Genomic DNA, 15,919 nt, shown 5'->3' with positions numbered 1-15,919 from the left:
TATTTTTAAAAGTTCAAATTAAATATATTAAATAAATCATATACTTTGTATATGATTTATAATATGCATAATACATTTTTTTTTTGTTCATCGGTCATTATTCAGTCATGTCTAACTCTGTGACCCCATTTGGGATCTTCTTGACAAAGATACTGGAGTGGTTTGCCACTTCCTTCTCTAGCTCATTTTATAGATGAGGAAACTGAGGCAAACAGGATTAAGTGACTTGCCGAGTCACACAGCTAGGAAGAGTCTGAGGGCAGATTTGAACTCAGGAATATGAGTCTTCCTGACCCCAGGCCCAGCATTATATCCACTACATCACCTAGCTGCTTGTAATATATTTGTACAAGTATATACTTTAGAAATAAACTCACGCAGCTCCAAAACACTCATGATGCAAAAAGCTATCCACATTCAGAGAAAGAATTATGGAGTCTGAATGCAGATTGAGGTAAACTATTTGCTCTCTCTCTCTCGCTCTCTTCCTTCTTTTTTGGTTTTGTTTCTTCTTTCTCATGATTCATTCCATTGGTTATAATTCTTTATAACTTACTATTGTGTAAATAAGTTTAATTCAAAGGTATATGTAGAACCTACATTGGGTTACATGCTGTTTTGGTGGGGAGGGGGAGGAGAAAGACAGGGAGAAAATTTGGAACTCAAAAACTTGTGGAACTGAGTGTTGACAACTGAAAATAAAAAAAAATAAATTAAAAAAAAAGAAGACCCATGTTATAGGATGTATGCTTGAATCTCTTTTTTTTGTTTAACTGATGGGGGTATACCATCAAAAAGGTTTTGAGACCACTGCTTTAAAGAACAGATTTAAGGGGGAGAGGAGAAACCAGAAGTGGGTAAACCGTGAGGAGGCTGCTATTGCAATGACAATAACAGCCGCCATTTATATAGTGCTAGGTGGGATTCTCTATAGGAAAGCTAATTCAGATTCTTACAGAGACAAACACTTCCAACACACAAAGACCGTAACAAGGGGAAAAAAGTCTTAAGTATTAACAAAGCCATGTACAAATGTGTTCATGCATGTACATATTTTACAGCAAGCAACATGAATTCATTTACAGTTCCCAGAGTGGAGAGTCAAAGTAAACATATTCTTACGTACATCATAAGAAAGGCTCATGAATATCACAAAGCAGCCGCCATGAAGTGAACTGGCACTTTCACAGTCCAACAAGTCATACAACAGCAGGCAATGGCAAAGATTTGCAAAGGAGTGACCAGAATTTGGCCAGGATGTTCTTGGAATGACAAGAATTCGTGAGAGGGTGGTGGAGCCAGGCTCTGGAGTCAGAGGGTCAACCTGGGATTAAATCCTACCTCTGACCCTTACTACCAATGAGAATTTGGACACGGTCTGTCATCTCCCTGGGCTGCAGTCTTCTCTAAAGTAAAGTAAGACGGCTGGACTTGAAGGCTTCTTAGGTCCCTTCTAGTTCTATGGCCCTAAGAGACATTAGGAAGCAAATAAGAGACCTCCATAGCAGAGGGTGGCAAGAAAGCCCCAGGTAGCTTAAAAGATGTTTTCAAAGTAGGAGGAACACATGAGACAAAGGTTCAAAATAAAAAGCTGTTTGTCTCTAGTAGTTTGTAGTTCCCAAGCAGTATGGTGGCAGTAGAATAAGGTAGAAGGGAAAGTGGGTATGCATTGGTGTGGGGCTATCTCTACCACCAACACTCTAATGTAGATCCACAAATTTGGATTGTGGCAATAGGTTATTAGCTAGTTCTCCTTTCTCTAGCGCCTTCTCCAATCCAACACAAAGAGAGGCCAATTGGTGGCATAGGCATTGAAGACCTGAGTTCAAATTCAACCCCAAATACTTATTGTATGACTTTCAGCAAGTCATTGAATTTTTCAGTCTGTGTCCTTATTTGTAAAATGGAGATAACACCTACCTCATAGGTTTTTGTATGCCATGAAGTTATCGTATACATAAACATATGTATACAAATGAGGCTATACACGTGATTGTATATACATACAGATTTTTACATATATAACTCGGTAAGCTTTAAGGTGCTACATAAATATTAGCTATTAATATATTAACTTGCTTATGCTTAAATCTGATCATATCCCTTCCTCTATTCAAAACCTTTTCCTTGGCAATCAGAGCCCTCCCTAAATTGGTATCACCACACCTTTTCATCTCATTCTACTCATAGGGTCATACCTGAATTGTTAAAGAATTTTTATGAAGTGCTTGTTGAATGAAAAGCACTGTGCTGTGTGCTGGGCTTTAGAAGACAAAAGTAAAATGGCATCTTCATGGAAAGAGCTGGAAGGAACTTTGTGCTAAATTTGAGATTTCTTTGGTTTGGGAAAACTCTGTGTGGTAACTCCTTCCACCAATGAATATTGGTGAATAATCTATAATTTTAAAGCTTAGAGAGTTAACTGAGGAATTAAGGGATTTGCCTGTGGTTGGACAGCCTGCCAGGGGTAAGAGATGAAATCAGGCTGTCTTGACTCAAGGCTGACTCTCTACTGATTGTACCATGTTGCCTCTCAGAAACGACCCTAGATGGTTTCTAATTTTCATTTTATAGATGAGGTGTCTAACACCTAGAAAGTTGAAATGACTTGCCTAAAGTCACATCGGTAGCGAGTAGTAGGTGTGGGATTGGAGCCCAGTACCTGACTTTGGGTTTAGTGCTGTCTTCTATACTCTAATTGCTTTTCATACATGAACTATCTTCCAGAAAAACTAGATTATTCACCAAGTCCCCCTAAAGCCCTATTCTGTCTCCAGAATTTTGCCCATGGTATTCCCTAGGCCAGTAATGTCCTCCCCACTGCCATCTGTGTTAATAAAAATTGTACTGTTTCTTTATATCACCATATTAATAGCCTCTCCTCCATGAAGACTTCCTCAATCCTCACTGCCCTCAACCCCTACCAGATATTATCTTTCCTTTCCCCATACAATTATCAAATATATATATATTATCTGTCATATTTTTTTCCTCCTTTTTGCCCCTCTGTGAGCTATAAGTCAAGAACCATCCTTGATTTAATCTTCTCAAGTACCTAATACAATGTAATTTCAATTGTACCTAATGGCATTTAATAGGTATAAACAAGAGGGATAGATAATATCATTTTCCACTCTCAAAGCAACAATGATAATGTAGTTAGTGAAAAAACAATTAACACCTTGACTTTCAGTATTTAATAAATGATGAATTTATGACATCTCCCCATTATGACCCTACAGTTTACCTCTAACATGAAGTCTCTGATGAGGGATGAACTATATTCTTTACATTTATGGAGATTTTCCCCAGAAACAATTATTTGATCTGCCAAGGTATTCCTCTGAAAGCTTTCCCAAACACATTATATTGAAAGGCTTTCTCTCCAGTACAAACCGTCTTATGGTCAACAAGGTATGCAGGTCATTTGAAAGCTATCCCACATTCATTACACTGGAGAGGTTTCTCTCCAGTATGAATTCTGTTATGTGCATTAAGGTTTCCCTTCCGGCTGAAGGATTTCCCACATTCATTACATTTATATGGTTTCACTCCAGTATGAGTTTTCTCATGTGTATTGAGGTTTCCCTTCCATCTGAAGGCTTTCCCACACTCTTTACATTTATATGGTTTCTCTCCAGTATGAATTCTTTGATGTATATTAAGGCTTCCCTTCTGGTTGAAGGCTTTCCCACATTCACTGCATTCAAATGGTTTCTCTCCAGTATGAATTATTTTATGTGTTTTAAGATGTTCCTTCCGGTTGAAAGAGTTTCCACATTCATTACATTTATAAGGTTTTTCTCCATTATGAATTCTTTGATGTTGCATAAGGGATGAGGTCTTCCTCAAACCTTTCCCACACTGATTACATTCAAGGTGTTTCTCACCAGTATGAATTTTCTTATGTTCCTTAAGGTATCTACGCCATTTGAAAGATATTCCACATTCATTGCAATGAAAAGGCTTTTCTCCAGTATGAATTCTGGTATGAGCAATAAGACTCCCCTTCCTGCTGAAGACTTTTCCACATTCATCACATATATAAGGTTTCTCTCCAGTATGAATTTTCTTATGTGTATTCAGGTTTCCCATCCAGTTGAAGGCTTGCCCACATTCTTTACATTTATAGGGTTTCTCTCCAGTGTGAATTCTCTGGTGTGCATTAAGGCTTCCCTTCTGACTGAACGCTTTCCCACACTCATTGCATTCAAATGGTTTCTCTCCAGTATGAATTCTTCGATGTTGTATAAGGGATGAGCTTTTCCTGAAGCCTTTCCCACATTCATTACATTCAAAATATTTCTCTCCAGTATGATTTGTTTGATGTTGAATTAGGTACTGATTATTCCTGAAGGCTTTTCCATAGTCATTACATTCAAATGGTTTTTCTCCAGTATGAATAACCTTGTGTATTTTAAGGTTTCCCTTTCGACTGAAGGCTTTCCCACATTCTTTACATTTATAGGGTTTCTCTGCAGAATGAATTCTTTGGTTTGCACTAAGGCATGAATTAATGTTGGAGGCTTTGCCACATTCATTACATTTACATGCTTTCCCGTGAGTATGTATTCTATGGTAATAAATAAGGTTTGAGTGGTAGCTGAAGGGCTTTCTGCTTTTATTATACTTAGACATTTTCTTGCCCAAGGAGATTCTATTATGTTTAATTAGGTCTGAAAACTGTTTAAAGTTCTTTCCAAGTGTATCATATTTATAGGGACATTTTCCTACAGAAACTTTCTGTTGTGTATCAAAAACTGACCCTAAGCTGAGCTTTCTCCACAAAGAATTACCTTCATGAACACCTGGTTCATTAGAAGTTTTTCTGTGAGTGACTGTTACTTGCCTGGACTGTCTCTTTTGATTGCCTTTCTGCCTCTCTAACCTGATGTCATAATGCCATGTTTCTGCCAATTTAGCATCATGGGGACCATTCTTTGTAAGTCTCTCGCTGGATGACTCTCCTGTAGAAATACATTGCTTTAAAGCTGACTCAGTGGTTTCGTATCTCATCTTCTGACCAAGGGAACCTGAAAGAAACAAAAACATGTCAATATTCATTGCCTTACGTGCTAGAAAAAAAAAGAAATATATTCTTCCATGTTCTAGATTTTGTCTCCTCATTCAAGGAGAATCAATGACTGATCTGGAACATCCAGAACATCATTAAGCAGCAACTGAAGTTCTTAGCAACTGAAGTCAGGACATCTAGCCACCTAATTGCCTAAATTTTCAAAAAATTCTGGAAACTAAAGGCAGTTAAACTTGAAGCCAATTTCTGACAAAAATCAGGAACCTCTCATCAAAGAGATGTCTTGTATGCCCTCAGAAGACAGAATATGGATCCATAATACTTAGGACAATTTTTTTAAAAATAAGTTTTATTGATATCTTTTGTTTTTAACAACACAGACATTTCTGGAAGTTCAATCTCCCTCAATCATCTTCCCAATTACCACACGTAAACTGAATCCTCCTTCATAACAAAGAAAAACAGTGAAGCAAAAGCAACTGACAGAGTGACTAAATCTGAAAGAGAATGCACCATTCTATCCCTGCCTCTTTACTGAGAGCAGAGAGGTAGGATTCCTCATCTATTCTTTGGAACTGAGACTGATCATTACAATTGCTGTGAGTCTGGTTTCATTTTAGTGTTCCTTTCATTTACACTATTACAGACACTGTGTATACTTTTCTTCTGGTTCTGTTCACTTCATTGTGTGTCTGTTTATATGTGTCTTACCATATTTTTTGAATTCTTCCTCTTTGTCGTTTCTTATAGAATAAAGATAACATTCCTCTGCACTCACAAAACACACTTTCTTCTACTGTTGCCTGACAGAAATGCAGCCACTTTTAGTTTTTTTATAAAGCACCACAAAAAGTCATGCTTTGGATATTTTAGCATACATAGGGTCTTTCTTTGACCTCCATGGGATCTCAGGATCAATATTTTAGGAAGCGATGATGCAAAACCAAGTTCATTTCTTCTTAGCTGGCAAGTAAGAGATGCAGAAATCAAGTGACTAGGTCAAAGGATATGAAAGGGAAGTTTTCAAATGAAGAAATCCACACTATCACTAGCCATTAAAAATGCTCCAAGTCACTAGTGATCAAGAAATATAAATTAAAGCGAGAGAAAAATGGCCTATGTGAGAGGGGCTGAGGGAAAACAGGCATACTAATATACAGTTAGTGGAGTTGTGAACTGGTCAAGCCCCTCTGGAGAGCAATTTGGAATGATGCCCTAAAAGTAATTAAATTGTGCATTTCCTCTGAACCAACAATACTACTCCTAGACCTATATCCCAAAGAGATCTAAGAAAGAAGAAAAGGACCTATATATACCACAATACTTCCAGCAGCTCTTTCTGTAGTGGCAAGGAGGTAGTAATTAAAGGGTGCCCATCAATTGGGGAATAGCTGAACAAATCACTGCAAATTTAATGGAGTACCATTGTGCTATAGGAAATATTGAAGGGAATTGTTTCAGGGAAACTAGGAAGGCTTGTATGAGCTGATGCAGAGTTAAGAGTAAAGTAAACAGAACTAGGAGAACAATTTATACCACAATAATAATGTAAAGTGAACAATTTAGAAAGACATTAGGAACTTCGATCAACACATTTATCAACCATGATTCCAGAGGGGCAATGATGAAAAATAAGACTTGCTTCCTGATAGAGGTAAGAGACTGGGTGCAAGACAAGACATATGTTTTTTAGACATGACCAATATGGGAACTGTTTTGCTTGACGATACATATTTGTTTGAAGGTTTTTTGTTTTTTTCAATGGGGGGTGGGGAACAAAGGTGGAAGGGAGAGAAAATAGACAGTGGCTAATTGAAAGAAAAATAATTAAAATAATTTTAAAAAAGAAATCAAGAACCTGATTTTTGTTGAACCATTTAACAAAGTCTCTCTCTCTCACCCTCTTGTTGTGGACCTTGATGAATAAATATAGGTTGGCAGACAGTATAGCCCATTGGATTTACAGCCAGTTTAACAACCTTATTATTTGTTAATTTTTTAAATGAATTAATCAAGAGTCTTAAGGGATTTTGATGATTTGGATTAAGTTCTCTAATTTGATTCTTTAGACAGCTGTAGCTAGACCTGTTCTCTCTGGTATTTTTATCAACACTTTTAATGGAATCACAAAATTTGTCAATTTTGCTATTGATGAAAAGGTATGTGGGATGCTTACTCTACAATAATAATTGTAGTTATTGAAAGACAGCCCAGAAGGCTAGCCTCAGGTTTAGGGAGACCTGGGTTTGAGTTCTACCTCTGACATATGCTGGCTGTGTGATCCCAGGCAAGGTAATTAATTTCTCAGTGTCCCAGGCAATTCTCTGAGACCAAAAGTGCAGAGAAGTTTGGAAGGAAGTCTCAGACCTGGGGTTAAGGCACTATATCAATGCTAGCTATAATTATCATCATCACACAGTGTTTAGATTACAGAATGTAAACCTCTAACTATACTAACAGTTCTGCTTGGTTTAGGACACAAAAGTTTAAGGCAGACTTTGACAGACTGCATGTACAGACAAATGGGCATTGGGCTCTTGCAGGAAGCTGCTAATTGCTATTCAAAATCAGCTGAAGTGGCTCACTTCACCTCTTGAGGAAAAGACATGAACACTGATACAGAACACTCATGCAGAAGCCTTTGGGAAGGTGGGACCAGTAGGCAATCTGTCCCCACAATCCGCTTCATCAACTGGAGAAAAGATTACCATGAATGACAGAATAAGAACTCAAGATGTTGTTCCAGCCAGTGTGGAAAGCAATAAGCATTTCGTCAAGATTTACCCAGAGTGGCTGCTGAAGGCCTTTCAGCCAAAGCCAAGTGCTCAAGGGAAAGCTGCTTGCCCTCTTGGAAGATAAGAAAAAGAGGCAAAAGGAGCCCCTCAAGTGAATGGACAGGGTGAAGGAGGTGTTCCTTAAAAAGATGGAATAAAGGCTTTGAGATTTTTTTTCTCAAAAGCAAAAGGATATAAAGATCTGAACGAAAATCCTTGCGTATGTCAGGAGGCTAGAAGATGGCAGAGAAGAGAAAGGCACAAGGAAAGGACCACTGAACAAGTTGAGTCTTGAAGATATTGCTAAACAATGAGATGTTCTGGGTAAGAAATCAAAGCCCTTGGGGCAGAGTTGATGTCTCTACCAGGGCAACCAATAGATAGTAAGAGATTCAAGAGAAATTGGCAGACCGGGGAGATGAAGAGCTGGTTAAGAAGATGGGCTGGGGCTGTTCTTGCTTTTTCTCTACAACAAGTGCTTAGCACCATCTCTGGCACAAAGAAGGCACTTATTAAGTGGTTGGTGATTGACTTCTAGATCCCAGATTAAAACAGAGTTACTACAGGCTCCTTGCCAGGGAAGATGTGTACATCAAACAAGGCCTGGCTAGAAGGTATTTGCCCAGAGTCTTTAGACTCTAACTAAGGAGGACAGGGGGTGGTAGGGCAAACATTGCCTAAGGGTAGCTAGAACCTATATATAGTAGAAGAAAAAAAGCAGCAGTGTTCCAAAATAAATTCACAGTAGACAAAAATCTAAGACAGAAGCCAGCAATAAAATGCATGGCCTCAGATGTTTGTATAGAAGTAACAAGTGACCTAGAGATAAAGTTGATATCACAGCTATCACCGAGAGCTGGTGGGATGGATCCCACATCTGGAAAATAGCTTTGGATCAAAACAAAGAAGATTAGAGCGGAGCAGGGAGGAGAGCAGAGATTCCTTTCAGGAAAGAGATGGACCCGGATAGCAGCTGAGGTCCCTTTCAACTGCAAAATCCTGTGACTGTAGTCAAAATTATAAAATGTTTCTCAGAGGAGAAGCATGATGAAGATTTAACTGTTTAGTTAGACAGAAGATAAGCGGCATGATATAGCAGTAAAAGCACTTGGAGAGAAGAAACCTGCGATTCAAGCACCAAGGTCCTCACTCCTACTAGCCTGATGACCAAGGGCAAATCAAAGTTTCACTGAGTTACATACGTGTCATCTAAAAAATGGGGATAACACATTCACTACCTACCTCCAAGGCTGGAAAAACCCTCTTCTATGAAAGGTACAGATCTCTGAGTAGGTAAGCCAGTATTATCATGGAGGTCAGCAGCAATATTATAATAATAATGATAATAATGATAATTTAAAAAGAAAGCACTAGGGAAACAAAATGCATTAGAGCATTTTAAGACAGAAAAAGAACCAGAGGAAATGTAGATGACACCCTGTGGGATTTGGCAGTGAAGATAGCTACCAGGGGCTGTGATAATGCTTTACAAACATTATCTCCTTTGACCATCCCAAGAACCCTGGTGCCATTATTATCCCCATTTTACAGTGGAGGAAACTGAGGCAAACAGAGGTTAAGTGATTTGCCCCGGGTCACAGAGCTGGTGAGTATCTGGGGATGGATTTGAATTCAGGTCTTTCTGATTCCAGGCCTAGCACTCTATCAATTGAACCACCTGGCTGAGACAAATTGGAATAGAGATAAAACAAGCAGAAGGGTCAATCAACTAACAAGCATCTGTAAGCACTTACTATGTGTGCTGGGCCCTTGCACCACAAAGACCACAAGGAAGCAATTCTGATGCTTGTGGAGCTTATATTCTATTGGGGCCAAGCGAAAGTCAGACTTACTGTGGCATGAAAGCCCAGGGAAAGGCCCCTCTGAAGAAGTAGATAGTACAGACAGAGGAAGAGGAGACCACGAAAATGAGAGGGAGGGGTAAGGATAGGACCCAGTGTACAGATCAGAAGGAGGATGCCCCTGTTTCTCTGAGATGGATGGAAAGACCAGGGCATCTGTGCTGGAAAAGCGATCTGCTGAAGGGAAAGACAGGGAGGCAGCTCTCGGAAGGTACATAAGCCCAAACCCCAGGCCCAAGGGCCTTGAAGAGGAGCCCCTGCCCGGCATTTTACAAGTGGTGAGAGCACCATCTCTGGCCGCTGCATGGTTTTTATTTACTCACCTAGGTAAGTGCTCAGTGAAACTTTTCCCTCTGCAATCCATGGTGTTTCTCTTCTCTCCAACTGGGAAATTGTACTGGGTTTGGAAATGGGAAGACCTGCTCAATGGAAAAGAAATGGGAATATGCTGAGGATTTAATCTTAGGCTTTTTTCCATTAGGCAAAATAATCTGTGTCACATGGACCCAGAGCATGGTATCATGGAGCTTGAAAGGTTGTACCCTATATTTCTCAGAAGTATGGGGGTCAGAGTTGGCTTCATCTTGGGCTCAGAAAATCCATTTATTCTAACACATTCCCTGATAAAGAGATGGGACCCTCTCCTCTTGTGCCTTCAGGTGCCTACCTTGGGACTCTAGTGGAGAATAGCTGTCCTAAACAAAAGGCAGGCAGGAAGTCGCAGCTTCAGGGGCAGTACCATGAGCTATATGAGCTTCACAGAGAAGAGGAAATAGAAAGACTCTTCGGTATCAAAGGATTTAGGAATTTCTCTATGTTATATGTATTCATGAGAATATTTCTTTACAACCAGTCAGAATTCAGCAGAGTAGTTCAGACATCACACAGCCTTTAGGAAGGAAAAATGCAGACATGTGCAACAGCCATATGATGATTCATGAGAAAGAAGCCATCTGTACCTAGGGAGACGAAGTTCTCATAGTTCTCCAGCATCACGTCTCTGTACATGACCTTTTGAGCCGGCTTCAACAGCCCCCATTCCTCTGGGGAGAAGTCCACGGCCACATCTTGGAATGTCAATGATACCTGTCAATGTCACAATGTCAAATGTCAATGATCACAACACACTGCTATCTCAGGGACCAGTCCTCTGTGTGGAAAAACATGAGGCTGGCAAAATGTGGAGGGACAGGGAGGGAGGGGCTCTCACAGCAGCAAAGGTTCTGAGTAGTCCATGTCAAATATTTCCTGAGGACTCAAGTATTCTGATCGTCACTTCAAACTGTGTTCTATGTTGTACAAATAAATACTTTTACCCCAGTAAATTCAAGAGTAAAGACAAATACGATGGATAATTGAAAGAATTTATAGGGAATCAATATAAGTTTATAAAGACAATAATTACTCTCCAATAGACAAAGGCTCTGCCTGGCTCACATAAGACTGCAAAGAGTAAACTGAAAATTATCCTAAAATTACCCAGCATCACCAATCTTCTCATTGGTCATAATGCATACAGCCTGCCCAGTCTGTGACCCCTCTCCAAGCTCTCCCTAAAGCCCTCCCAAAGGGGCGCACCCAATGTGCTGAAGGCCCTCCTCAATCTCTCTCACTGTGCTCCAAGGATACCAAAGAGCATTCTGGCTGCCCACCTGCTCTTCCCACTGTGCAAATGCACGTTAGGAACACCGAAAGCAGGAATCGTAGTCTAATGACACAGGAGACCCAAACAGCATATTCTGTACAAATCTAGGTAGGTCCTTTACTGCCCCACACAAAACCAATCCCCTATTTATAGGTGTGACTGCTGGACTTCTTGAAGATAGTACTGAAATACGTCAGGTCTATTTATCAGCAGGGATCAGAAAGTCTGTTTCCATAGCCAACAGCCCCACCATGGTCTCCCACTGGGCAGGCGGACCTACATAAATGTGCTTCAATAGGAAAATGCCCTTTAGCCCTACTGGAAGGGTCTGTCACAGATCCCGCTGGCTGCTGACACTGGAAAGGTCTGTCCTAGGTCTTTCTGGCTGCTGACTGGAAGGGTCTGTCCCAGGTTCTGCTGGCTGCTGACACTGGAAGGGTCTGTCCCAGATCCCCCTGGCTGCTGACAATGGAAGGTCTGTTTCAGGTCCCCCTGGTTGCTGACACTGGAAGGGTCTGCTCCAGATCCTGCTTGCTGCTGATACTGGAAGGGTCTATCCCAGATTTTGCTGGCTGCTGATACCATCGGAACCACAAACACAGACCTGTGCATCCCACAGCCAAAGAACTGCCTACTGGACCTCAGCTCCTCAGCCTCCTGCCTTGGAACACATGGCCCTTCAGAACTAGGGGTAAGACCCCCAAAGCGATGCCCCAGCAGCTGCCCCATCCCATGTGGCCCCCCCAGAGGACATGTGCTGAGGGAAAGGGAGAGCAGGAGATGTTTCTCTCTCTTCCCACCTGCACTGTTGATGCTCCCTATGATGGCGGCAGGAATTCCACTGGCAGATGGGTGTGGGGTCTTGCTTGGCTTCTGAGACACTCGATCACTCACCCTCCAGCACTCCTGGCCCCTCTGTCTGGCTTGCTTCACCACTGGGAATCCCTCCTACTGTAAGTGTGGCCCCAGGTAAGACCTTCTGGGTCTCCTGGGATCTGGCTCCAAAACCCTTTCCTTGTTCTATTGTCCCAGAGACTTGGATTTGTAGAATACATCACAGGACCACAGATTTAAAGCCAGAAGGGACTGTATAGGCCCATGAATCCAGATCCTTCATTTTATAGACAAGGAAGCTGGGACAGAGAGAAATTAGGTGACTTGCCCAGGGTCACACTAGTAAAGGCCTGAGGCAGGATTTGAAACCAGGTCCTTTGACTCCCAAGTCCCACACTCCACCCACTGCACCATATCGCCTCAAAGTGGGGATTCTCTTCCTCTGCCCACCTTCAACCTCACAAAGAATTTGAACTCTTAAACGTTAATGTGACCTCATCGTGGCTGGGCCTCTGGTTACAAATGGAAGAAGGAATGAGCAGGGCTTGAAAACACCTTTGTTTGTCCCTCCTCGCTGATCCACAAAAGGCCTGTGACTCTAAAAAATCACCGACCTCCCGTTTGACTCCTTCTCTGGATCGGTTATCTCCTTCCTCTCCGATAGCTCAGGAAGACTTTTCTAGGACACCAATGAATCCCTAGACCAAGCATCCTGTCCCCCGGAGGATCCTCCCAGAAGGACCCTGGGTCAGGAGATGATGCTGACCATAGGAAACCTGTCTCTATAATTCCCCGTGCATGAAAGGCCCTGCCTGGGGCAGGTGCACTGTCTGTGCACTGAGGCATTAGCTGGGCCTTTCCTCTCCAACATCCACATTACCTCTTGGCCACATCTGCAGCTATGGACAATTCCCCAACAGTGATGCTTCTGAGGCCCTGCTTGTCAATGTAAAGATTTCCTCAAAACTGTAAATGCAGTTAAGCCAGTGTGAGGCCCAAAGCGGGGAGTGGAGAGGCCTGAGTAGATGGGTCTGTGTGCGAAGGCTTTGTGATCCTCAACATGGATAATTCCTTTTTGTCCTTGGCATTAATGTCCCCCGACTTTAGCACACAAAGACCAGCTTGTATACTGCAAAGAACATTGGATTTGAAAAGAGGGTACCTAGGTCTGAATCTGACCTCTATTATCATTAGCTGTGTGATCCTGGGTATGTCACTTGGCTTTGCTGGGACTCTGTATTCTCTGAAAGCTGAGCACATTAGAGTAGATGGCTCTAAGGTGCCTTTTAAATCTCGTTCTATGGTCCTCAACCACAAGAAGAGACAGGATATTCTGTGGGAGCATAGACTGAGATTTAGGTCCACTGACATGAATAGAGTGAAGAAAGATGAAGGAAAAGGGAAAGAGATGAACCCACACTTTAAGAAATGAGACAGAATCTCAGGAAAGACAGGAAATCCTAACTCACCTGGGATCTGGCCATCAGGAACCTAGAAGCCATTCCTTCTTCCTCTGTAATTCTGCTTCCTCGGGGAAGGGCAGAGTCTTGAAAAGACAGATCTGAGGGAGAAGAAAGAGGTTACAAGGGGGACCAACCCTGCCTCACTGCTGCCCGCCTGCCATGAATATCAAGGTAGCGGGAGTCACACAGAGCCATCACGGCTTCACTTTGGAGAGGGTTACCCGACTGGTAGATTAGAAGAGTGCCAGGGATGCAGTTTAATTCACGCTATTCTTGTGGGCAGGATGGAGATGTGGGCTGGATAATAATAGGTGAGTTAAAAAATGGTTCAGTGGCCACACACAAAGAACCACTGTAGCGTTCAGAGCATCAATTACAGGATTTCCAGCCACCTGTAGTCACGCAGGGGAGAAGGGCATCTTGTATGTGCCTGCACACATATGCAGAATACATGATGACACAAGGTATGTACATGAATACGGATGTTTTGGGTCTAAGGCTGAGTGGATTATTGCCATAATCTTTTCTTGTTCTATTAACTTGAATTTCCAGACAGTCATCCAAGAAGGGAGGGTTACACGGCAAGTTTGTTAGGTGTAATTTATTCCTGAAGCTTCTTTTTAATACAGATTTTCTACTAACAGATTTAAAAGGTTGTACAAATGTTAGCTATTATTAAGGGAAGAATGCTACCCAGAACGAGGGAAGTGAGAGGCCTCGGTTCTGATCAAGCCACATCTGTAGTATCGAGTTCTGTTCCGAGGACCAGATTTTAGGAAGGATGTTGGTGAGCAGAGACACTGATGAGGGTGCCGAAGACAGAACATGGGTAAGATGTCCACAGGGGAGAAGATGGGATTCCTGTTCAGGTGTAGCTTTGCATAAAACTGAGTCCGAGGGCCCTTCAAACTCTGAGATTCTCAGATCATGAAGAGCCTTATAACTATGCCACGTGAGGACCGGTTCAGGGAACGAGGGATGTTTAACATGGAAAAGAGAAGGCTTGGAGGACCAGGTGTGCCTGACAGTGCCTGTCTCCAGGTGTGTGACAGATGAGTCTGATACTGCTCACCTGCAAGGGCAGACCTGGGACAGTGGTGAACCTGGCAGCTGGAGCATGGGGTCATGGTTTTAGAACTGCCGACTGCCTCAGTTTACTAAGAAAGAAACAGGATCAGGTAGGGAAATGACCCACTCCAGGTCACATGGGGAGGGAACATCACAAGCTGGATGAGAGGCCTTCCTCCCCACGTCTGAGCTGGACAAGATGAGCTCACTGAGATTCTGTGACGTCACATCAAAGCCACATCACCCTGTTTCTGACTGAGCTCTTGATGAAGCACTGCTGGCTTCCTGAATGTTCACTGACCACTCTTTAATGAGCTAGGATGCTTAACAGGGCTCAAAGTGAAGCGTCCTGCCCTGGATTTTACAGACTCTGTTCTCTTCCCATTTTGGAAAACTGGGACCAATTCTCCAATCCAGTTTGTAGGGTTTGTGTGTTTGGAGGAGGGGAAGAAGGAGATAAACACTGGGGTTGGCTCTATAAGGTGATTCTTTCTCTCCCACTTCCTTGTACACCCTCTCCTCAGACCGGCTTTTTCCCCCCTTCTCTCCCCCACACTGGGCACCTGTACTTCTCACCTGTCCCCTGAAGCATCACGCCCAAGTCCTCCATAGTTAGAACCTCCTTGATGAGTTTTCCCAAGCGGGGTCTCCTCAGCCAGTGTGGCTGAACTACTGTGGCATCAGCAGCTCCTTCTCCTCCGCGTCTGCACAAAAGCTCTGGTGAAAGGTCTCAGGGCAGGTAGGTTTCCTCCTGGGATGGACTCTTGCATCCTCAAGCTTGTCCTCCAACACCTTCACCTTCCTACAAAGCAGGGGCTCAGGGGCTCCACACTGGGCATCTGTAGAATCCATCAAGGGCTGCTGGGATTAGAGACAAAGAAGAGTCACCAGGAGGAAAGCAGACCACTCATCCATCCCACCTTTGGGCCTTGTACCTACATACCACCAGACCCCATCTTAGAAATAAGCATGTGGTGCATTTCAGTGATTAGACACTGAATAAATATTTAATGGATGTAACTACTAATCCTGGGCACGGAAGGTGCCTTCTCAATGAAGAAGTGGGTGAGGGGGAAGAAAGACCTCATGAATAAGGGATGGGTGTACTGTTGAACTGGTTAACTAGGCTTAACTAAGCTGATTAAACAGCAAAGTTAGGCCTGAGCAGCTATAATGGACTGAGAATGTGGTGGAGACAAAGAATAGGCTGAGGTGGAATAAAGCACAAAGAGGTGGAA

The 15,919-nt window shown here is 42.4% G+C and overlaps 1 protein-coding gene across 1 annotated transcript; it reads right to left on the bottom strand.

The window, feature by feature from the left end:
- Window positions 1-976: 976 nt before the first annotated feature.
- On the bottom strand, window positions 977-15,542 carry LOC118840961 (zinc finger protein 2 homolog). Its single transcript, XM_036748351.1, has 5 exons — window positions 15,258-15,542; window positions 13,620-13,711; window positions 10,631-10,757; window positions 9,995-10,090; window positions 977-5,033 (listed from the first exon to the last, which is right to left on the bottom strand). The coding sequence occupies exons 1-5, from the start codon at window positions 15,289-15,291 to the stop codon at window positions 3,424-3,426; spliced, it is 1,959 nt and encodes a 652-aa protein (XP_036604246.1). The 5' UTR covers window positions 15,292-15,542; the 3' UTR covers window positions 977-3,423.
- Between the last annotated feature and the right edge of the window lie 377 nt (window positions 15,543-15,919).

This window comes from Trichosurus vulpecula, chromosome 3 (genome assembly GCF_011100635.1).
Source record: "Trichosurus vulpecula isolate mTriVul1 chromosome 3, mTriVul1.pri, whole genome shotgun sequence".
NCBI classification, from domain to species: Eukaryota; Metazoa; Chordata; class Mammalia; order Diprotodontia; family Phalangeridae; genus Trichosurus; species Trichosurus vulpecula.
This window is presented reverse-complemented; position numbering and strand designations above follow the sequence as displayed.